At 52.2% G+C, this 23,874-nt stretch overlaps 5 protein-coding genes across 5 annotated transcripts; 2 read left to right on the forward strand and 3 right to left on the reverse strand.

Moving 5' to 3' along the window:
* Positions 1 to 382: 382 nt before the first annotated feature.
* AAFC00_001009 (uncharacterized protein) lies at positions 383 to 2,636 on the forward strand (the record flags this gene model as incomplete). The annotated part of the gene is made up of 5 exons (XM_069347882.1): positions 383 to 634; positions 694 to 825; positions 969 to 1,200; positions 1,270 to 1,771; positions 1,859 to 2,636. 5 exons carry the CDS (start codon positions 383 to 385, stop codon positions 2,634 to 2,636), a joined length of 1,896 nt encoding a protein of 631 aa, XP_069203606.1.
* Positions 2,637 to 3,143: 507 nt separating this feature from the next.
* Positions 3,144 to 4,715, reverse strand: AAFC00_001010 (uncharacterized protein; the record flags this gene model as incomplete). Its single annotated transcript, XM_069340140.1, has 2 exons — positions 3,144 to 4,369; positions 4,421 to 4,715. The coding sequence occupies 2 exons, from the start codon at positions 4,713 to 4,715 to the stop codon at positions 3,144 to 3,146; spliced, it is 1,521 nt and encodes a 506-aa protein (XP_069203607.1).
* Positions 4,716 to 5,514: 799 nt separating this feature from the next.
* Positions 5,515 to 8,461, reverse strand: AAFC00_001011 (uncharacterized protein; the record flags this gene model as incomplete). The annotated part of the gene is made up of 2 exons (XM_069340141.1): positions 5,515 to 7,483; positions 7,545 to 8,461. The coding sequence occupies 2 exons, from the start codon at positions 8,459 to 8,461 to the stop codon at positions 5,515 to 5,517; spliced, it is 2,886 nt and encodes a 961-aa protein (XP_069203608.1).
* A 3,206-nt stretch (positions 8,462 to 11,667) lies between these two features.
* Positions 11,668 to 13,785, reverse strand: AAFC00_001012 (uncharacterized protein; the record flags this gene model as incomplete). The annotated part of the gene is made up of 2 exons (XM_069348537.1): positions 11,668 to 12,366; positions 12,421 to 13,785. The coding sequence occupies 2 exons, from the start codon at positions 13,783 to 13,785 to the stop codon at positions 11,668 to 11,670; spliced, it is 2,064 nt and encodes a 687-aa protein (XP_069203609.1).
* Positions 13,786 to 19,542: 5,757 nt separating this feature from the next.
* AAFC00_001013 (uncharacterized protein) lies at positions 19,543 to 20,825 on the forward strand (the record flags this gene model as incomplete). Its single annotated transcript, XM_069340142.1, has 3 exons — positions 19,543 to 19,729; positions 19,877 to 20,130; positions 20,187 to 20,825. 3 exons carry the CDS (start codon positions 19,543 to 19,545, stop codon positions 20,823 to 20,825), a joined length of 1,080 nt encoding a protein of 359 aa, XP_069203610.1.
* Positions 20,826 to 23,874: the final 3,049 nt, after the last annotated feature.

Below are 23,874 nucleotides of genomic sequence, written 5' to 3' on the forward strand. Positions count from 1 at the left end.
CTGTGCTTGGATGCTTGAGTGACGCCTCACCATACCTTGGTTCAGAGCTCAGGGTACTGTAAACAAACGCCAAGCCTGTTCCTGCACCTCGCAGCCACAAATGGCTCCACAATCTCCTCGGTGCTTCGAGATCGACTTGAAACAAGCTGGGCAATCGACCCACAATTACGTCCAAGCCACTCGAGATCTGGAATCCTTGTGTTCGCTGCTGTCACTTGTGGTGCACTAAGCGAGCCTCATTATCTCCTGACCACTTCTCCAGGTAGAGCACAGCCAAGAGAGGAGGAGTGATTGACCGAGTCTTGGAACCACAGACCGGGCTGTGCCACATTGCTGCTTTTACTCGTATATGCTAAGGTAGTCTGAAGTGAGGTTCTGCAACATGTTCAGCTCTCTACCTTTTCTCAAGAAGCAGAGTCCAGTGGTGGACGCAGAAGAGAGAGAAGAGTCGTTTGTAGTCATCGACGAGAAACAACCCGAGTCACAAGATGACGTGCCAGAAGTCTTTCGTATGCCTACTTGCGACGACCACGATCTGTACGAGATCTCGGTAGACGAGCTGCAACATCTGTTCTCTTCTTCGTCTTTGACGGCTGTCGAGTACGTCAGGTTCTGTCTCGAGAGGATAAGACGGGTGAGCTGAGTATATTCTATAAAGTAGTGTTTTTTTCTTTTCTGAAGTCGGTGCGACAGGTCAATCCCTATCTTGAATGTGTCATCGAGACCAATCCCGATGCTCTGGGTATTGCAAAGCAGCTCGACGATGAGAGGAAGGAGGGTAAAGTCCGGGGACCTTTGCATGGTATTCCTGTCATAGTCAAGGATGTAAGTACATGTTTCGAAAAGAAAAGATGAGACCTGTTCTGTATTTGCAGATGCATATTCCGATTCCTACATTGCTCTCGCGTGGTCGTTTTCAGCTCCTCCATGATAAACTGCCGCCCTTGATCTGACCGTCTCTCTCGCAGAACATGGCAACAAAAGACAAGATGCAGACGACAGCAGGCTCATGGGCGCTACTGGGGTCTATAGTTCCAAAGGACGCCCACATAGTCCACCTCCTCCGTAGAGCGGGAGCTATCGTCCTGGCGAAATCCAACTTGGATGAATGGGCAGGCATGAGGTCCAGTGTCTATTCGAACGGATACTCGGCGCGAGGAGGGCAGTGTCGTAATCCGTATATGCTTTCGCGATCGGCCAGTAAGTCATGGATAGACCATTGGCAATGATTTGCGACGATGAGCATTAGTCACTGATGGTACAAAACAGTGGGAAGCAGTTCAGGCTCGGCAGTATCAGTCAGTGCAAACATCGTCCCTCTGGCATTCGGAACAGAGACAGACACGTCCATCATCTGGCCGGGCATGGTATGTGGCGTCGTAGCCATCAAGCCGACGGTCGGACTCACGAGTCGAGGCGGAGTGATTCCAATTTCCGAGACTCAAGACTCTGTGGGTCCGTACGGACGAACTGTAGCAGATGCCGCGCGAGCATTGGATGTCATCGCTGGTGCTGATCCCGACGACGAGTTCTCGACGGGCCCTGAAAGACGACAGGAAAAGTCATATTTCGAGTGTTTGACCGATCGCTCGGCATTGAAAGGCGCGAGGTTCGGACTGCCGATGAAGAGGTTCTGGGAGCTGGTTCCTGCGCCGCAGAAGAAGATTGCGGAGAAAGTGCTGGAGCTGATCAAGGAAGCTGGTGCTGAGATCATCCCTGTCGAGATGCCTTGTGCCGAGGAGAGGATCCACAAGGACGGACGCTGGGACTGGTGAGTCTTTCTTTGCCTCTGATATCAGGCCCCCTCTACTATATGCTGCTCCAGAAACACAGCAAACTGATCAAAAAAACAAAAAAGGGAACACTACGGCCACTCCATCCCCTCGCGCGCAGAAATAACAGTCTCAAAAGTCGAGACCTACGCCCTAACAAACCAATACCTCTCAAGACTAACCACTATTTCCAACGATCCCTTCCCGATACAAACGCTCGAAGACATCGTCGACTTCAACGACGACAACCCAGGCACAGAGGGCGGCATAGCAGGCACGCACCCGGCGTTTCCCGACGGCCAGAAACTGTTCCGCGAGTGCGTCGCCACGCAAGGGGTCAAAGACGAGACGTATCACGCCGCGTTGGCGTATATCCGGCGGCAGACGAGAGAAAGGGGGATTGATTACGCGTTGACGCATTACCCCTCCTCTTTCTCCTCTTCCTCATCTCTGTCGAACGAAGAGGAAAACTCAGAGCAAAAAAGTCTGGACGCGCTCCTGTTCTGCGACGTGCTAGCGCCCGGCCAGAACATCGCCGCGCAAGCAGCGTATCCCATCCTGACGCTGCCCATCGGGCTCGACTGCGATGGGGTCCCCGTCAGTCTTTCGTTTCAGCATACTGCGTGGCGAGAAGGAGAGATTGTCAGGTGGGCGAGTGCGGTTGAGGATTTGCTGGTGGCCGTCATGTCGTCGTCGTCGTCGTCGTCGTCGTCGTCGTCGGTGGTGGTGGGGTCAAAGTGGGAAATGGGAGGAGAGGGTGAGAGAGAAAGAAAAAGAAAGGAAAGAGTGGGCAGAGTCACGCCGACGTATAAAGACTTCATGGCGAAGAACGTCCCTGTTGATGAGCCGTATAGGTCTGGCTAGGTGTAGTACCAGTGTTGTCGTTAGATCCGCAGTTCACTTTCACATCGTCACTTATTCACCCGAATGCATAGTCAATTCGTGTTGTCGTCGTGCGCGACTAGCAACGTAGGTGCAACAAGTTGGCCATTCTGAATATTATTTCTCATTTCTTTGCTCTTTCCTCTCTCCTGCTCTCTTCGACGTCTTCTCTCTTCCATGTCTCTCTCATAGCGATATTATTCGAGAGATCTCGTGTGTCTGTAGGGTGGTGGTTTATCGTGAGATTTGCCGTGTGTCTGGGTACATGTTCTGTGGTCCTGCCACGGTGTACATTTCTCTTTCTCGTTCGTTTCTCCCGTTCTGTTTCTCTCCTTGCCGTCTCTCGATTCGGCCCGGCGAGCTATTCTTTCTCTTCCTTCCTCTCTCCTTCTCTTTCGTTTTCAACTCGGGAAGGTGACTAGGGACTTGCCCGAGTGAAAATGTCAAGTAGTGTATGCGTAGGGCATGGATAACCCCCCCCCCCCCCCCCTAATATCCCACAGCGAGAGCAGAGTCCAGCACGCCCATCAGAGCATCCATATCCTCCTGCCCCGCACCCGTCCAACCCCATCCGTCGGGGTCATCCGAGTCGACGACCATGGGATCGCCACTGTCTGCCACGACAGCGACATCCTTGCCACTGCCAGCACCCTTGGCGTGGTGTGTGCCGTTTAGTAACAGACTATCTGGGCGGTGGAGGTCGTGGTCCGGAGGCGTGGGTACACTGTCCCAGGCGTCCATGTCGACGTCAACGTCGCCTAATAAGTTGTCTGCCAGGAAAGCGTCATAGGGTAATCGGCCGTCGTCGAGGCGCACGCTCAACCTCAAATCGTCGGTGCTGAGCTGGTCTCTGTGGGCGGTGGCCTCGACCTCGCAAGGCAGCAGGCCGGCGGCGTTGCGCGCCAGCTCGCCTCGTTCGACGGCGTCTTCTTCCTTGTGCAGTTGGGTCTTGTAGGCGGCTGTCATGGGCATCAGGTCGCCGTTTGTGCGCGTCGTCGAGATGCAGCGCTCGAGGATTTCTTTGACGAACATTTCGGTGGCGGTCTCGACGAGTTCGGCGCAGGCTTGGAGGGTGGAGGTAGATAGAGGGGTGTTTGCTGTGAGACCGACGCCTTCTTCGTAGCATATGGGTTCGATGCGTCCTTGGATCTCGGTGCGCGAGGGGAACTCGAGGGTTTCGGATGCCAGAGGCATTGCGTATCTCCGCTTGATTTCCACATCCCAGTTTGTTTTTGCCAGACTGCCTTTGCCTTCGAGGAGGCTGGCCTCTGCATCCACCTTGGAAGTCGGCACTGTCAGGGCTTGGTGATAGAGCAGGGTCTTGGCCAATGGACCCGATCCCTTGCCTTCTGCTTCTGCAGTGGTGTCTTTGATGTTCTTGATTCTCCGTCTGTCGCGCGCGCTCAGCGACATGACCTCGCGCTTGAGTCTTTCTTCCGCCTCGTTTGCAGCAGCACCGGCGGCGCCCGTCTTGCCAGCATGTTGGTTGAGGCCGGCAGCGTCGTCGGGCGCGAGCACCCAAGGCGCGACCGTGTCTGGGGGTGAGTCGCGGAAGATGTTCGCGTACAAAGCGCACAGCAGCTGATTGTGCAGATGGATCGTCGAGGTGAGTTTTGCGTCTTTCGAGTCGCTCGACGCAGGATTGATCGACACGGAGGGCGCGGGCGACAGCAACTTGTTGAGGGATTGTGAGAGTTCGGCCTGGCTCAGTTTGCCTGTTGCCGCTCGGTCAGAAACAGATGAATAGAAAGGTGCAAAGCACTCACCCAGCACAAAGCCAGCAATGGCATCTCGATAAGCCCCGAAGCCTTCGCCCAACGAGGCCTTTAGTGCGGTATAGATGGGCTCCGTGTCTATTCTGGGCACCACAGTCCCTGCACCACCTGCTGCTGCTGCTGCTGCTGCTGCACCACCGCCTCCACTCGCAGCGCCCGTCATTGGTTTCCCGTTCGCTTTACTCGAAGACACAGGCGTCGTCTGGAATGCTTTTGAAGTGGGTGTATCCATCAGGGCGCCCCCGTCCGCCGTGCTGTCCATCCTCGTGAACTGCGCCGGATCCATCTTCGGTCTGGCTTATCGCTGGAACCGGTTCGCTGTCATTGATTCTTTCTCATGAAATGACAGAGCGGCGGGTGAACAGCATGGTTGGCTGGTCCAGACTGTCGCCCGGCTGGGAATGGCGATGATATGGAAATTGGCCAGAGGCAGAGGGACGGAATTGATGCGTATTGAATGGGTTGTGGTGGAGTTGTGATGGAAGTACGGAGTATATCATCAATGATGAACAATGAGGGGCGGCGATCGGGCGAGGCTCGTGACTTCCCCATACGGACCCGCGTCCGCCGTACTGTCCTGACACAGCAAAATATAATTACACAAGTATACCGACAGACCAACAGACAAATCACGGTACCCCAAAGCAAACATCGGGGTGAGAACGTCTCTGATCTGCGCATCTTGCCTATCGTGACTAAAGACCCATCTATCCTTCAGACTCATGTTACACCATCCTCCCATCCTCCTGATTCCATAAAAGAACATGAAAACTCCGGTGGAAATGCGCGACCCTGCCCCAGATGTCATCCGTCGTGTGCTTCTTTCTCGCCAGAATATAAAACCCCTCTTACATGAATGCCTTCGTTTGCCGAAAAGAAAAACAAGATTACAAGAAAAAGACGATACACCACAATCCACAGGACACCGGCGGTCCTTTTCTAATGTCGAAATCCCACGTCTTCCAATAAACCGATGAAGAACGTTCAAGTCGCTCAAACGCTGAAGTGAATCCAAAACAAAAGCCTCAAAACTCGCCACTTCCTATCTTACTGGCGCCTCGCCCCTCGAGCATCGTGTTGGCAGCTCACCATGCAGTGGCGACAGGCATCGCCGTGTTGTCTTCGTCCAAGTCTTCAAACTCGATCCACTGCCATCGCTCCGACCGATCGACCTCCTCGACTCTCATGTTGCCCATGGCGTCCAGTCCCTCTTCGGGATGCACATAGACCGACGCTCCTATCGCCGCACTCTGTGTCTTGGACGACACCGGCAGCTGGTACTTGAGCACTCCTCGGAGGATCAATTCGAAAGGGTACTGCAGCACCCTCTCCCATCTCTCCGACCCGCCCATCTCGGTCGAGTTGCCTGGATGCTGTAGTCGCACTTCACCCAGCGCCAGGTGAGTGTGTCGTTTGATCGGTGAGCCATCGAAAATGAGCGGTGTGTCGAACTGAAAGATCCGCCCGAGAAGCATGGTTTGGCTGTCTCCTTCCATGGGATCGTTGCCTTCGTCTTGTCCGTCGTGATCTTTGTCTGGCCCGTGACCTGGATGCCAGTGTCCGTCTGGGTCTTGATGATCCGAATTGCGAACGCGCATTCTGCTGTTTTTTCTGGACCCGCTCTTGTCCTGATGGTGCCAGACGTGTCCTCCGCCGATCGGACTGACGTATTTACTTTTCGCGAAAATGTTGATGTCCATGTCCGCGACTGTGACCCCTAGTACATTAGGATTCACCGCACCCACAAGCAAATCGAGCATGATTTCTTGCTCGCTGGCCAACACATTCTCGATTCTGTCCACCTCGAACCCATACAGAGGCTTGTTGCTCATGACCAGGAAGCCCACGGCACCCAGCACCACCAGTATGAACACCACGAGTCCGAACAAGCATCCTCCAAATCTCGACAGGCGTGACGATGAAGACGATCCAGAAGACAACGAGTGCGCATGGTGTGGGCTGTCGTAGTACGACTGGTGACTGCGCAGGCTGTCCGTGTTGTATCGTCTCGCATGCAACCTTGAACTCCTCAGTGTTCTGACGGTGCCGACAAGAGGCGTACGCTCGTCGTCGCCTTCGCCACCCTCGAGGTCCATGTCGTTCTTCCTACCCAGCAATAATGAAGTGGGCCTGTGTTGTGTCGACGTCGTAGATTTCGGGGATCCTGGCCTCGATGACTGCCGATCTGTGTTGCGAAACTTGGAAGCCTGCGTGAACGGCGAGTCTTGCAGATACAGAGAGCCGCGGCCACTGCTGCCAGCGGCTCGTCCAAGACGCCCGATGTGTCTGGCATGCGCGCGGACTGTTCCGTTGCCGTCTTCCGACGGTGAGTCGAGCATGTTGTAGGGGTTGTTCGAGAACTTCATGCTGCGCTTGCCTGCCACACGATGATCGCCATTATGGAGACCTCCATAGTTTCGTATACCGAGACGATACTCGCTCTGGCTATGCAAGGAAGTGCCCGAGGGTGTTCGTGAATGATGGCGTCTCGTTCGCTCTGGCGGCTCCGTGTTGGACTCGTAGACAAAAGTTTCATCACTGGAAGATCCTTGCTCGTCGACCTGGGTGGCAACGCGTGCCTCGAAAATGTCTGCCTTGCTTGATGCTGTGCCATTGTTGATCGAAGGTGCCTTTCTCGACGCTCTCTTCCTGTCTTTCCTCGGACGAATGGTGTCGGTGCTGGGCTTCGTGCGGAGCGAGCCGCCGTCTCTACCACGATCGAGGGCAATGCTGCCGCCGCCAATGTTCGTCTGCGGCACCGAGGCGACAGTCTCCGTCTCGACTGTCATGTTTCGACTTCCTTCGGGCTGCCTCGATTTGGCGGATGAGAGTGTGGGATACGATGTTCGAGCTCCGGAGCCAACCTTTGGTCGGAAGACCTGACTGTCCTGGCTTGCTTTTCTGCCTTTGCCGTCGCCGCTTCTGTTGCCTTCACTTTCGCTCTCGGCCAATTTGCTCGTGGCGTCCGAGATGTATCCACTGGGTCGAACGCGGACAGATGGCGTTTTCTCCTCGTCAGAAGTGCGTATTTGTTGTTTCATTTGCGGTGTAGGACTAGTGCGTTTCAAAATCAGTCAACTGTCGCTGCTCTCTCATATTCTGCCATGATACTCACTTTTGAACCGGCTGCTGTACTAGAATCTGCGGCGTTGTGTTTTCCTCGACGGTTTCCAGCGTCGGCCTTGGCCCACTAGGCCCTCTGCTCGGTGCTTTTGTCGTCGACGTCGTCGGCTGTAATTGTTCTTCTTTCCTTGCCTCGATGCTTCTAGCTGAATCGCCCGCTTGCAAGCTCGGTGCTGCGACGACAGAGGTCGGCGTCGATGATTGAACATGGATGCTCGGCGCCGAGGTGCTGCCTCTCTGGCTCATGCTTGAATTCGTCCGTGATCTCACAGTGCTCGGCGGTGGCGACTTGAGTCTCGGCGACGGTGGCCAAGTGGGAGTGCTCTCGCCGGAAGAGAGCACGGAACGCTGCTGCATCTTGGGCAGCTTGGAAACGGCTTCGGTGACGGGTCCGGCCTGGAGTTGAGGCACTGCGGTGGCCGACAGCGCTCTCTGGATGGCGGCAGCAGAGGGAACGGTGCCACCGTGGTTGTGGTTGGTCAAGCCCGGGGAGCGGTGCGGACTCTGGTCGTTGCTGTTTTGTCGACTTCTCAATGCCGGCGCTGAAGGTCTGGAGGAAGAGCGCGGCGCGTCATGGCCCGATCTGGCGGTACGGATGGGAGAAGGGTTCCTGGACGTGTGCGGGCTGTTGTTGGTGGATGGCACAAGTTGCGGCGTGTTGACACCAGAGGATGAATGTTTCCGAAGGGTGGGAACCGAGGATGTGGAAGATGCATGTCGTATGGTGACGGGACTGCCGTCTCTACTTCTCCTCGTGGACAGAATTGCGGAATTAAGGGTATACTGCGGCTGAGGTTGGCCATGGGTTACCACAGTCCGGGAGGGTTCTGTCGTCTCTGGCCGTCCAGTGAGCGAACGATAGCCTTGGCTTTCACCGTCACCGTCGCCATCACCTCTGGTGGAAGCCATGACGACGACGGTAAAGCCGTGGGGAGGTGGTGTCTTGTGACTTGCTTTTTGGCTTTTTCCTGCCTCTAGAGAATCCGTCCGTCTTTGTTTTCAAAAAGTAGTGGAAAGCAGCAGGGAAAATAGGCAAGGTACTAAGATAGTGTAGTGCCAAGGTAGTGGCAGTGGTAGTGGTAGTGGTAGTGCTAGAGTGACGCAGTGCGGCAGGTCATGCTGTTTTCGGGTGGCTTCCAGGATGTCCGATGTGCACAAAGTACGGTACTCTTACGGGACTCTTACGGGGAACTCTTCGCCTCCAACACATACAGTACAACTCCCTCTCTCTCTCTTTCGACCAGCCGCACGGAGAGATTGATCGGCAGCCGCGATCTCACCTTGGCGGGCAAGTTGTGTGGGGTGAAGGGCAATTGCTCAAGTGCTGTCCAGGTGATCACAGAGAGGAAAAGCAACTGTGCAACACAAACAGCGACGACGGACCTAAGCCCAAGGTGGATAGAACGGTCAGGTACAGAGAACAAAAAAGGTGGGTAATGGGATAATCAGTGATGCACACCTAGCAAGCACTCTTCGCTCCGGTCCATTAGAAATAGACTCTAGCAGGAAACGAATTACTGTACTCCTGTCCAAGAAGAGCGTTTGAAGCACGCGGGAGAACCTGGGCTCTTGTCCGTGCCCCGTGCCCGCCGTTTCGTCGATTGCAGCCCTTCGCTTGGAGTAAGTAATGTCTAGTCGTAAGGTAAGGTAGCTAAGGTAGCAGTGTTATTAGTCGGGAAGAGATGATGTGATGGATCGAACGAGCAAGAGATCAGCGAGGACTGAATAGACGGAAGAAGCACAACATGTCGGGTACGACCAAGGCTAGGTAGGCATACACAATACACACAGTACAATAATAGAAAGCTGCGTGCGTGTCTTGGACGGAAACATGGTCGGAATGCTTCAAGCTCCCTTCCCCCCTCGCCTTGTACAGTACAGTAAAATACGTGTGCAGTATGTGCTCCATGTCTTTTGGGATTGGTTGCGAACCATGACAGCGTTACCTGCAGCACTATGAACTAACTAATCTACCCTAAATGTCTACCTTTACTCCATACGGCTAAGACCAAGGTACAGGTGAGCAAGACAAACAGAAACCATCTGCCCATGTGGACCTGCGCATACAGTAGCTAAGCGGCGCTGCCCATTCGCGAAGCCATCCACTGCGAACACAGGGGGAGATCGATCCCTTTAGGAAAGGTCGCTCCCGTGGCCCCGGGTACCGAGTCCTGCCTGATGTATCGTGCTTGTACCGTACGTACAGTAGTGTACAAGAAGGTATTCTGCCCCCTTTTGACAGATGCCCTTCCTTCTGGTAGCTTACGGTCACCTTGATGCCCCTCGCTGAACGATCATGACACAGGTACTGCGATATACCTCACGTCTTCGGTTTCATAACCTGGCCAGACAAAGAACACATGCACTAGACAAACTTCGGTCGCGTACCTGTAGCCCCAAGGTACGGTACAGTCAAGTCAGATAAGGTCCATTAGTCGCAGAGCCTCCCCCCAGTGACTTATGCCGGCTATAAACAAGAGCCACATGATGAAACGCCTTGTCTGTAAATCTTCCTTGTCCTCCCATTGAAAAAGTACTGTAGCCTTATACACAAAATTTACTCGCCAACCGCGCTACATGATCGCAGGGTGATGTAGCAGGTACCCGATTATGAGAGCGTACTTGCACCTTAGGCGAGTGATCGATGGATAAGGTACCTTACCTTACCTTACCTTACCCAAAATTTCGTCATCAGGAAACACCGTCATAGGATCGTCGACATCAAGAAATTCCAACGTCATCAGTCGCACTATCAAATCATTTTCAGGCTCCTCCTTTAATCTACTAGAGGCACCTGTAACAAAGCTTCTTGTGCGCCGCTTTCAATCTTCAGCCTTCTCCTCTCCAATAGCAGTGCACTTTGTCCTTACGCTGTTGTTGCTCACCCGAACTCCCCCATCGGGGGTGCCGAGGCAATTATGGGTGACCCTTATGTATGCGGTCATCACATGTCACGACAATAATGTGGAAAGAAATGGCAACCAATAAAATGTGTAAATTAAAGTCACATGTGTTGAGGCAGCGTGGTTTTTTGTGCTCCTTGAACGAGGTTGCTTCATCAGGGTAAGGTATCTCACCTTCCAAATGTGCAACGATTCAGCCCATGCGTCACTGTCTGTATCCTCGGCTGCTTTGTTTCAACCATACCTAAGATACCTTAGCCAACACCTCATGTTTACCGCATGGGGCATGCGAGACCAAGTCAGGCACACCTTACACTACAGGTACAGCTGGCGGTTGCTACGAGTACCTCACTGCCACGTGGCCTGCTGTGAGACGCCAGTATCATGTTGTCACAAGTGCAGGCGAGAAAGACGCAGGTGGTTGTGACAATTAATACAGTTTTGTTCTTTATTCTCATCCTCGTGATATGTGCTATGCTGCCTGTCACCAGTAATACACCTTCCGTTTCCCTGTTTCCCACTCGCTAGTTAACGCCTTGCCCATCTTGGTATCTCCGTTTTGTGTGAGTGTGAGTGTGAATGTGTGTTCGTTCGATCCAACGCTGTCTCTTGACGCGCGGTGAGCTCCGGGCATTATTGCAGCCTCGTAAAAAGACAAATGAGAAAAGCAATTGCAAACGCCCTTGAAATGCGACAGAACGCCTTACGGAGGCCAAGTAGATAGCCTTACAAATCTGCGGCACATTACAGGATCTGTCAATTCCATGAATCGCTGCATGACTGAGCCCCATGATCCTTTCGTAACACCGAAAACTATGCAGCGCCGCATATAGGAGAGCTGATGAATTAAGGACATTGTATATCGTCATGTGTCCTCGTTACTGTGATATTGGCTTGGTTTTATTTTGTTTTGGTTTTATTCTCCTTCTTTACAAAGGCGACCATATGATGTGATGAATGGCGTGGCTTGACTTCGTCGGCCGTTGCTCGAAGGCTGCCGGTCGTAGTCGTGATGTTTGTTTGGGTGCCGCGTTCCCTGGTATTGCGGTCGTAGTGCTGTTGTTCCGTGTGCCCCCTCGGGCTGATCCCTTACGCTTTTGTGAAATATCCGGTATCATAAATTCCGGAAATGTGTTTGTTCGTGGGGCATCTGCGTCTGGACTGCGGTCGAACCGAAGATGCTTACTCCAAACTCTGTTTTCTTGATGGTAATCAGATATCCATCATCTCGACGTCTTCTTGTGGATTCTCGAGGCTGTCGTTCACCGCTGGGCCCCAGTTGCCTTCGTATACTGTGGCTCCCGCTCTTCTCCTGCCGGCAACCCATTGTACGCCACCGCATTCGAGAATCTCGTCGACAGATGGACGTTCGTCTGGGCAAGGGTTGATGAGCCACTGGACAACCTTGTCAAGTGCTTCGGGGTCGGCATCGTCAATCATAAAGTTTGGTGGGCTGAGTAGATCTTCCCTGCGTGGCGTGACCATGATGGGTGTGAAGTCGAGATCGTCGCTGAATTGAAGAGTATCATCACTTGACGAACTCACGGGGTCTCCGGAAGCATCGCGAGGTAGGCTGCTCTCAGAGCTGAAGGTGAGACTGGGGAGGTCACTCAGGTCACCACTCCTCAGTCGTTGCCATGACAGGCCATTGTCAGGAAGGACAATGTTGCCGGCGATCTCGAGCATGATCATGCCAAGCGAGAAAATGTCGGCGGGTTTGTCAAAGCGTCCCGCCAAAACCTCGGGCCCGATGTATTCGCGGTCACCTTCACCGTCAAGTCCTTTCGGCGCTGGCCATGAACTTGCCATGCCAAAGTCTGCAATCTTCAGCACGCCCTCCCAGTCTAGCAACACATTCGCGGGTTTGAGATCGAGATGAATGAAACCTGCGTCGTGAATGCATTTCACACCCTACAATTCGATATTAGCTTGTGGGCATGTATAATGGTGTAGTCTCTGTCTTACCTGGCTCAGCTCAAGAAGGATCTTCCAGATGCGGAAGTCATCCAGTCGACCCTTGAAGCCAGTCTGTGTGAGAAAATCCTTTAGGTTGCCGTTTTCGCAGAACTCGGTCTGAATGTAAAGGTGTCCCTTGGATTCCCAAGTGTCACTAAGGTCGATTATGTGTTCCTGACCGCGAAGCGCCTGCAAGATCTCGACTTCTCGCATCTTTCTTTCGCGGTCTCGCTGTCCGAGATATGGTTTCTTGGACTTCTTGACAGCCCATACGTTGCCGACTTTCCGGGTGATCTGCTGGGCGGCCGGGCTACCTGGAACGGGCTTCTCGACACGGTAGACTTGAGAGAACTCGCCTGTGCCAACTATTTGAACGCTATTGAAACGAGAAGTCAAGGTGGTGTCCACATCATTGACACCGAAGAAGCCTGAGAGCGATGCCCCTGGGACATGGCTCGCGGCGAAACTGTTCCCATGGTCTCTGGGTCCAGTCGGAGTAGCTGGAGGGAAGCTATTTGAGTTGGTGCTGAGGTTGAAAAGAACGGGACCACGGTGTTCACCAGAGATGGTCAGACCGCTGGGATCAGGAGGTGTGTAACTGTCCTGAGGGGTTTGAGGGACGTTCGTAGGAGTGCCGTACACTACTGTGCGACCATCTGCTTCAGCACTTGCTGTCGAAGTGAATGACAAAGGAAAACCTCGAGATCGTAGAGGAAGGGGAGAGGGACATGTCTTGCTTTGAGACTGTCGTAGGTTCATCATAGAGGCAAAGGAATTGGAAGAAGGTGAGCCACATGGTGTGATCGAGAAAGTGGGTGTAGTGGGTCTCTGGACATTGCTCTCGGACTTCGGTTCCAAGTCCGTGGACAAAGAAGAGAGTGAGAGATACTTACTGTCTGCAGGTGGCTGATCCATTGAACAATCGTCTCCATGCGGAGTAACGAAGGTATCGGGTGCGAGGGATGAGCGTCGGCCAAACAGACTGCTGCGTAAGCTGTTTCCCTTTCCCTTGGATGTGGGCCGTACAGTGCCGGAACCAGTGCTTGCCTTGGTGGGCGTCGGAGGCATCTCATCATTGCCGGAACCGATGTCGAGATGAGCCCTGCCTGAGGGCGACTTTGCAAAGTCCTCGTCATCAGTGTCGTTGTTGACGCTCAGGAAGCTCGAGCGTCTGTGAGTGCCAGTCTTGGATCCGAAGATGCTCACACCTTTGCCGAAAGATTCGGGAGAAGCCTCTATGGCATGGGGACTCCAGGGGGTGGTAGGTGATCCAAATTCATGCTGAGGTCGGGCGAATTTTGCGAATCCGGGAGTCGGTGCGGGTGTGCCGGTCATGTGCGCCATGGTTGTCTTCTTGGACGGGGTGTCTGGCATATTGAGACTTGACCCGAAAGAGCCTTGTGGGAGGTCGACATTCCGATTGCGCTTAGAAATCAATCCGGTCGACATGAACGCCGCCGGGAGGGGCTTTGCCATTTTGTACGCCTCGGGGGTTTCAAAAGCGTCGCCAGAGTTCTCGTGGTTGGATTCGTCTTGGTGCTTCGGTCGAAGTGCGCCAACAGGGAGTGACTTCGAGAATCCTCGGAAAGGCTTGGGGATGAGTTTTAGAACGGTAGTGGGCGGAGGGGGGAACATCCTCGCCGAGGCTCGATGCTGATGAGGAGGGACTGAGTGTCTTAGACAAAGGATGAGGCTTTGGTGCCGATCTCGACACAGGTCTTGCCTCAGGTGCGGGCAGAAATGGAAGTGGTTCGAGACCGCGCAACGGCAGCGCACCGTCGAGCGACATTCTCGATCGCGTCCTCGGCACAGATGAGATGGACGAAGAAGAATCGATGGAGTCGTAGAAAAGGCGCGATTTTGATGTGCCAGTGCTGGCGCGGTGCTGTAGAGTCGACTTGCGCAAATTGAAAGCTCTCTTCTGTGGTGACCTCGGTCGAGATGAAGATGCCGTTGATGACTGGAACTCCTCGCTGTCAGGGTTAGCAGGACTGGCTCCGTCCATGCCTTGATCGAAGATGTCGAATTCGTGACCAAAGACCGCTGTGCCGTGAAGACTTCTCCTCTTAGCTACAGGGCTGACGGTTGCCTGATCCAGGTTCATGACGCCGTCGCTCCGTTTGAGGGGACTTGATTTCGCAGGGCTCATATGATCACGCATGGCAGCAGACAATGAGCCGGGCAGGTCGGCGCGTGCTTTGAGCAAATCAAATTTGATCGGCTCATTGTCCAACTCAAAGCGCATGTCGCCTGCTGTGTCCATGTCGGAGGCGAATGCGTTCTCCTGGTCGTCCTGAGGAATTTGGGCTGTCGGTGCAGGCAAAGCAGTATTTCCTTGGCTGACTCCGTCACTCAAGGCACGTCTCAAGGAGCTGTTCGGAGATGTTTTGCGTGCGCCCGCATGGATTGGCGCGTTACGTCTGAGGTGGAATTTGTTCTTCAGTAACGAGTCCGGGACGGCACCTGCACTGAAAGCGCGCGATAAACCAGAAGGCGAAAGTGGGGTGTTTGGCGCCTTCTTGTTTGGGGACTTGGTTGTTGTGTAAAGTTGAAAGCGCGACGGCTTGGATGGGGAACGTGACAGAGACCGACGCAACTGCTTGATTGAAGGAAAGGCGTCGATGGAGTACTGTGGGTGAGTTGGAGATGGCAGGTGAAGTGTTCCGCCTGCGGAACGATGTGGAGAATATTCGAAGTCCATGGTTTGAATTGGTGTGTTGAATGGATAGTGGGGCAGACGCGGTGATGCCAAAGCAAGTCGTCTGCTTCAAATGCCGTAGCCACTCCTGAAGTCACCTATACCTCAGTCTTTCGCTCGGTGGACGGTACAGGTAACTCAGAGCGAGGAAGTCGTGAACAAGGTCGAGTATAGAGTTCGAAACACGGTCGTTGGCGAGCGCGCACAATTGTAGCGTTGACGGAGCTAGCGCTGAAGTAGGTCGGTGGCCATCAACACGTTGATGGTTAATCCGAGAGGGGATCTTTTCCACAGGCCAGAGGAATCGCAAGAAGACGAAAGAGCGACTGTGGACGAGGAACAGAGGAGGAAATTGCCGGATAAACGGCGTAGGCGTGAAGAGATGGCGACGTTGGAATGGGGGGCCAATTCGAGGTAAACAACTTTGGAGTCTTACGGCGCGTCGGGCGCCGTTGAAAGTTCAACGTGATATGTTATGGAGTCAGGTAGACACAAAACAGTCGAGAGAGCAGAGACGCGAAACAATGCACAGCAGAGGCGATACAGATGTCGATGATATGGGAAAATGTCGTAGTCGAAGGCGACTTTCGGGAAAGGTGGGAAAGACTACCTACAGGCGCATCGAGTCCGCATTCGTAGCATTCGCAACTCGTCCTAGCACCCTTCGAAGAGAGAGTACGTGCACTTTACAAGCATCACAGGCCGGGCACAGACACACGGACGGGCAGAATACCTACAAAAAGCGGGTGCACAGGTGCAGGCTGCAACATGACCGACCGAGAGAAAGCTTGCCATGCATCTGCTCACTCTGCGTTCTGTGCTCTCCCGAGCGTACACAAACCAACGAACCATGTCAGCTAATCCCGCTAGTACGATAGTATGAGCATGCTCCAGCCCGCACTGTCCACCTCGACCTCGTCCATTAGCATAACCCACATTCTCGTCACGCAACCGATCCCTGGTCAATATCACGATCCGTCATCACCAACTGAACCTTGAAGAGGCCAGGCTGCAGGCAATCCTCCTTCCGCCGCCCATGTGGGTGATGGGCATTGGGTCTCGCTGCCGCAATTCGACCCTGATCACCCACACTCACCAATCTACTTTGACCTTGGGGCAGCTGTTGCCGGTGAGAGGACCCTTGCAACACAAATCCACCAAGGGACCCATGTCTGTGTCGCGTATGTAATATGTATCCGGACTCGGCTGGTATTATTGTACACGCACGCACGCACAGCACTATGCATGCTTGCGTAATTGTAAACACAAACACGAGAGACATAACCAAGTCACATGACCTGCTCAACAAACAACAATGGTCCAAGTTTTCCCGTGCACAAGCTCATCATCATATTTCGCGGGCACTGTTCAAGACATCACTACACCGCCGTTGCTTATCTGCTCGTGCTTGTGGAGCGTGTCAATGGGCCACGAAACAGTGTCTGTGAATTGCGGATTCCGGGAATCTATCGGTCGTGGCTGACCATTATGAAAATTCACGATTCGCGATTCATGACGCTGACGAGCCACAAGCCGCTTGCCCGCCTCTTCCCGAGCCCAGATCTACCAAATCTTGCACAGCACCTCGAACCATTTCAACTGCCAGCAATGATGGTGCCCGGACCGCCTTCTACACACTGTACCTATGCTACCTTACCTTTACAGTACATCATACAGGTACAAATGAAGTGATGTACTGTAGCTCTGTGCTCTGTGAGGGAAGGTAATGTACGACGACATAGATGGTCCTGCCATTGCTACTGCTACTACTGCAGTCCACTGCCACGTCTATGAAACGTGGCTTTGCATGATATATGATGTTGTCCTTTAGGTATGCAGCTGGTCCTGTATCTTGCAATGTACCTTGCTGTAGTTTAGCCAAACTTAGTTCGCGGCCTCGGGAAATCTTATGACATATCGCAAACCCTCTGTGCCCTCAATGGCACTTTGCTATTCGTCTACCAAGTTTCATCCTCCCGCAAATGAGCAGTCCTTCTCATGCATGCCATCATGACAACCTGTCACCGTTATCTTGAGTTATCGATTTCATTTGGGCGATTGTACTACGAGGGGCCTTTATGTATGCCCGCATGTTCCCCTCCTTCAATGATAAAACTCAGAGCTGCAGGTTAAAGTACCGGGCGCCAGTTCGGCTTATATGCGGGTACTCGTTGTGTACTCGTTGTGTACTGTATATTTTTATACACGAGCGATCCCACTCGAGGATCTAACCTACGCTTGCCTGCGCCCTGGGTTGCACCAATGGTGTTCCGGCTGCTCTAACATTTGCATCTGCATCAACTTTCATTTGAATCCGCTTTTAGCCTTACAATGGTAGGCAGTTGAGTGTTTTATAATCTCGCCAGCGATCACCGCTTCCATGTGTAGTATGCCATTTGTGGAATATCGACGCTCTACATCTGAGACCCGAGCTTGTCTTGCGAATTAAGCGGTGCCACTTGCAAGGCTGACTCAATAGTGAACAGCACTCGCTTTTGGACCTAGCAACAGGCTTCCAAGATTGCCTTCTCGAAGACAGATCCGTTACAAGATACCACGGACTTCTTCATGGTCCGTCCAAAAAAAAACACCGCTGATGTACTGAACAAAGATCTGTCCGCCTCCCGCGAGATGAAGATTGTTCCCCAGAAAATAGATCTCGATGCTCACGTAAAGTTCTTTTACATACAATATTAGTTAGTCCTTATCATATCGTTGCCCATAGAGACTGTCTTGGGCAGCAACCGCCATTGAAGTCCGGGCGAGTACTGGTTCCTTCGACCGAGATGCAGTCAATGCTAGATCATACTTCTATTTTGATGGTTTCACCTCTTCAAGGCGCTTACTGGCGCATGGTTTCCGTTATGGGGGCTGTCCTGACATCTTCCGACTCTCGAATGCTCCGACAAAGCACACAAACCGTAGACATGATACTCGGGCTTCGAAACTAGGTGTCTTATTCCGAAGCCAAGACTCATATAGGCTTGTATCAGATAGTCACGACCGAATCAGTTGACCCTCCTCTTCATACGGTCTTAGGCTTGGGGTATGTGGTAGCGACGATGTAGCAAGACTTCACTCTCGACGAGCATGCATGTTTCGTAGCCCTTCAACTTTTGCTTGCATCTCAATATGAAAGTGCGGCGTGAAACGACACAAGTCGACACTTGTCTCTGTGGCTGGTGAGACCATCCGCGCCTCGCCCGTCATCGGATCTACGCTGTATCAAAAATCTTGATCTAATATGGTGACATGGTCACGGATGGGGAGCGACTACGTTAGGGCGCAAGCTGACACAAAACCGATGCAAGGGCGCTTGCACATCGCACGCGGCGGGCACAAGTTTAGATGTACAGCACTCCAACAATTGGACGGGAGTGCATCTACATAATAATGATCTCCCGGGAAAGTAAGAGCACATCAGCGGACGTATCTCCGTATTGTACATCTCGGTGCACAACTCGACGGTCACGCACTGTGCATTTGAGTACTCTGTCAGGTACACATATAGTTCCGTGTGCCTCATATACCATGTGATCAGCTGGGTAAAGCTTGAAGGTTTCGCTCTACGCCTCTGTTCTCCTCGGCCTTGATTTCTACCCCTCGTTCGGTTTTATTGCTTTCCTGCAGCTACGGTATGCCTACCTAATCTTGAAGATCACCCTCCTGTACGGGAAAGGCGTCAGGGAAAGCCGCATATCCCCAACCCTTGACTAGCCATGAGTCTGAGACTGCCGCCTATAAACACTGTCCAGGGCCTCCGCGCTGCGCGGCTCCCTCCATGTACATAATCCTCTTCGGGCACTCAAAAAGAAGCACCTCGCTTGGCTCTGGCTTGTGGAATCTATCGGATGCATTATTTGCGTTTAGAGCGTCCAAGTGTCGCGTCCATTTGATTTCTTGTTTACCTGTTGATGCGCCGGCGCTCATGTTTCACTTTGGGCCAACGTTACCCATGCATTCGCTGTGAAGTCATCTGAGCACTTGCATTGCGTATCCAAACATCTCATCCGCTCGACGGTTAGATCTACTCTAGATATCACGCGTCAAACAGACGGATAGGAAAAAAGCAGGGAAGTTTTACAAGACTGGATTCCAAACCGGTATCGCCTTGGGGCTTTCTCCAGGCTGGCGACAAGATGGATACCTCGATCCTCACTCTGCCATCTGGGGCAACCACTCCAAGGAGTATGCGTCTTCCGAATCCGGAGAGTGGCATGGCTTGGGCGACACATGTCGATGATCCATGGGATCCATGTATACTTGCTCTTGACGGTGGTGGCATTCGTGGATATTCCAGCTTGTTGATATTACGGTCTCTGATGCATAGAATATATGCATGGGAGAAGCGTCTGCAAGAAGAGGATGGCAAAATCGATGGAGAACAACTGGTCAGCGAGGACGAGCTGCCGCCTTGTCATTACTTCGACTTCATGTACGGGACGAGCACGGGTGGACTCATCGCTGTCATGCTGGGTAGGTTGAGAATGCGAATCGAAGAATGTCTGCAGGCATACCAGATGGTTGGAGACAGGCTCTTTGGTCATCGCCGAAGCGTCATACCCATGGCCACAAAATACAAACATGAGCCTCTAGAGAAAGCTGTGCAAGAAATTGTCAGTATGCATTGCCATCAACACACTGCATGTGATGGTAGAGATGATCTCCACCCTTGGGTACTCAATCCAGAGGTCCTAACAGACTCTCACGTTCAATCTTGGGACCCAGAGGCTCCACGTGTATGCCAGTCTTGCTGCCTTACCGCAGTCCACAACCGCAATGTCATAAATGCACATCTGTTGCGTTCATATCCGCATTTCTACGATGATGCAATTACACCCAACTGGTTGACCCGCTACAATGAGGGGGCAGATCCCCTCACCATTTGGCAGACCACCCGCGCCACCTCGGCAGCACCATTTTACTTTGAGTTGCTAGCTGCGGAGATCAATGGAGAGATGAGGAACTTCAAGGATGGAGGGATCAGAGAGAACAACCCTAGCAGCGCTGCCTGGAATGAGGTATGTCATTGAACCCAAATGCCTCCTGCGACTTTGGCCGCACTAACACCACGTAGTTTCACTCTCTTTATGCGGCCAAGAAAAAGGAAGATCCAGCGGTCTTGCTGTCCATTGGTACTGGTCTCTCAGATCAATCACAAGATGGTTTCGCGACTGCATGGCCCGGCCCGCTAGGCAATTTCCCTATCATAAGGAAAATCTTCGAGGGCCTTGAGAAATTCAGTATAGTCCCTTCGCTTCTTGTGAAGTTTACGGATAGTGAAAAGACTCATCAGACCATGAGGAACTACGCAAAAGGGGAGCATAAATATTACAAGCGTCTGAACGTTGATACAGGACTTGAGAAGATGCCATTGGACCACTGGGTCAAGGGTCTGTGGAAACCACTTAAAAGTCTTGGTATCTCACAATTACAAGAAACCGACCAGGTAGAGGCGAAAGTCGAGCCCGGAGGCGTCAGTCTGACGAAGATGGAGCAAGCAACATTCGCATATCTCAATAGGGACTTCGATGCTGCTTTCGACTCCTATGCAGCTCCGAAAGACATGATGGACCAAACAGCTCAAAAACTAGTCAGACTGAGGAGGGCACGGGCAAAAGCAGGAGGCCCAAGATGGGAAACCTTCATCGGTAAACATCTCAGCAAAGAAATGGAGAGCGACGGCGGCAGCACTACAACAGTCAAGGACCGTTGAGAAGCACGCCAATGCCTTCTGCGACGGAACCGTCGGCCTGAATACAAGCTGGGACGTTCTCATCGCGGCTGGCGTAACAGATACAAAACACTGAAGCGATGTACACAGGTCCTGGAAAGGTGTCTCTGTGTCTCATGCATACATGCGCACAGCACTTGGTAGCTCCATTTGTGGAGAAGATATGGAGAACAAAGACATTTAACAATTGATCTGGTCGAGTCGATCACCGATTCTGCGCACTCGACACCTTCCCAAAAAGTTCTTGGCTGTCTTATTAGCTGTACTTCACATGCATTCACTTCATTTCAGGACTTGTTTGCTCAAGATAGCGCAAGGTCCTCTACCACGATGTCGGGATCCGAAATTACCTGCATCACTGTCATTTTCATACCTCGAACGACATCATCTACAGCATGTTGTCCTCGAACAAAATCAGAGTGCCAGCGCACATGCTACGAAATGGGAGTCTCGAGGGTATCGACTGGGATCACGGCCCTAGCAATTGCCACGCTTGTTGTGTGAATAAGGATTATCGCGGCTGTTAATGATTCATATATTTTATTAACGAGCTCGGTTTCACAAACTCAAGCCCCCACACATAACCTTTCATGTTTTCATATCTAATCATCACCTCTCGCCTATATTCGATACATTTTCATAACATAGCACAAAAAAAAGGTTCACAGAGTCTCCGGCTTATAAGCCACGCTTGTTGGCCGAAACAATGGAGATAGGATATAATAATGAAACGAGTCAACACCATGAAAGCCGCGAATATTAGTCCCTTTTGCCTCCCGTCTCCACGGCGCTCCGCCCACAAGCTAAGATTGCCCACTAAGATAAAGCGCGATTGCGGTCACTAAGATAGATCGTCTTGAGTGTGCCTTTCCCTCATGGACAAGTTTCCGAAATCTTTGTGAGCTTCTTCTTTAGTGCCAGACATGGAGGGGGTTGGGACAAAGGGACGGGAGAGGGGGAAGAAGTTGATCAGGCACTAGAGTAGAAGGGATACGCGATGTACTTTGGTACCGGACACTCACTCTCCACCGCAACTTTGCATGCTCGAGGACAAGTGAAAAATAAGGCTTCCTAAGCGAGGGGGATATGAGTGGCTTTTGTCAATCCTACTTCGATTTCTCTTGAATCACGCTACTCGCGACCTTTTCCTTGTCGTAACACATGTCGGTAGTGTGAGTAAGGTGAGTGAGGCCATGTCTACTCGGTAACTTGGCCGAATGAGGAAGCCCCATACGATGCGACGGACAAAGGAGATACGCTTTTCTTGTCTCCCTTTATCGATTGTACCTTACCTTACCTTACCCCGATTTCTTTGGCTCCCGTCTACATGATTCAAACAGCCATGTGTTACTCGGTACTGGAACTCGTAAAAGACAAGAGAATGGTACATGTGGGATACTCGCATACCCTGTTGCGACTTCCGAGTCTACAAACGGTACGACTCGGAGCACTTCAGGCATGCGATGCTCTTCGCTGCATAGTAATTTCCGCTCTTTTGGACATTGAATCGTGTCGGTGGTGTCTCCGCTTCTTCCTGTTTGCGCATTTGCCTCTCGAGCTCCTTTTTCAAGATACTCGGCGCTATTCCATCAATGCGACGCGAAGCCACATAGCAACCCGGCTTTGGAAATGAGTAAAAGGGGAGAGAGGAGGGCAAGGAATGACAACAACAAAAGCGATAGAATAACAACAAACAAGCGCGGACCTTTTCCAGAAAAGGACAACCGACCATGTAACATCAAGCAAGGGCTTTGTCTAACATCCAGGTAACGTGAGAGATCTGTAGACCCGAAAAAGACAAATGCCGCAATTCGGTTTCAGAGCAGCGAGAAGATAGCAAAGAAAATAGAGAAAAAGCCAACTAAAAAGAGAGACTAAGACAGCGCCGCCCTCCAGCTAGTATTGAAGCACTATATTGCCTTCCGATGGTGCTAGTTGCGTGCTATTTCGTCGCCGTGGTCTTCGTCTCGTCTCTTTTCCAACAAGTTCACAAGTTCGCATCTATGTACCCCACCCGACACTGCCTCAGGTACCCGCTGCTGCTACCGCAGCTACTACTTTGGAGCATTCTTTAATATGGAAAAGACCTCTTCTAGACTATTTGAAGTTACTCGCTCCGGGTGTTCCGGATTAATTTATTCTCTTGTGCTCTTTCATGGCCCTTACTATGTTGCCGGCCTACCTTTTGCGGGCTTTTTTTGCTCTGGCGCGCTATTTTGGATTCTTCCTCTGCTTCTGATCTACGCTCTGAATACGTAGGCAGCTTTTTTCTTGCAGTTCCTGATCGTCTCGTGTGCGCATCCCACGGCTTTCCCATTTTCCTCCTGTCCTCGCACTAATTGTAGGACCTGCTGGAGTCTGAACGAGTAGGTCTGTTTCAGGATACATCGAAGCCCTCCCATTTCCTTGCCCTTGTGCGGTTTCTTCTCTCTTTCGCTGTTTGCCTTTTCTTCTATTTCCCTTCACCGCCATGTGATCGAGATCGGCAATTGGTGAGAATGGCCTTCTTTATTTTCCTTGCATTGGTTCCCTCGTATCGACGTGCAAAGAGCCTATAGCATGAGTAAGTAGTGGCATGCATGTCACTGCCCACCCGCCCGCCCGCACCAGATTCACCGGAGCAGGTCCCGGTAAGTATATCCAGCCACTACTGTATTCTTCTCCTTCCCTCCACCGCCTCGATCTTTTCTTTCATCTCCTCTCTCGTCTTTTCTTCCCCACCTTTTCTCGTAGAGCTATAAAACCCAGGAAGAAGAAAAACAGGGAATAAAGGACGAGTTTGTGCATTGGCTTGCTGTTGCTGCTGTAACAGAGAAAACCGCGTGTTGCACTAGTGAGAGAGTCTTGTTGGTTTTGCTGCTTATCCCACTTGTCTTGCTTAATCGCGCGATTTTCATTCTGTGGCTGTGGACGTTGTCCAGTTGACCGAGGGCTGTCTTTGATTGCTCGGGCGAGAGAGAAAGAGAGAGAGAGCACCTGGTGACACACGCCACTTATTGTTGTTTGCTTTTGCTATAGCTGTTGCTCTTGC

This window comes from Neodothiora populina (assembly GCF_041146345.1).
Source record: "Neodothiora populina strain CPC 39397 chromosome Unknown canker_contig_12, whole genome shotgun sequence".
NCBI classification, from domain to species: Eukaryota; Fungi; Ascomycota; class Dothideomycetes; order Dothideales; family Dothioraceae; genus Neodothiora; species Neodothiora populina.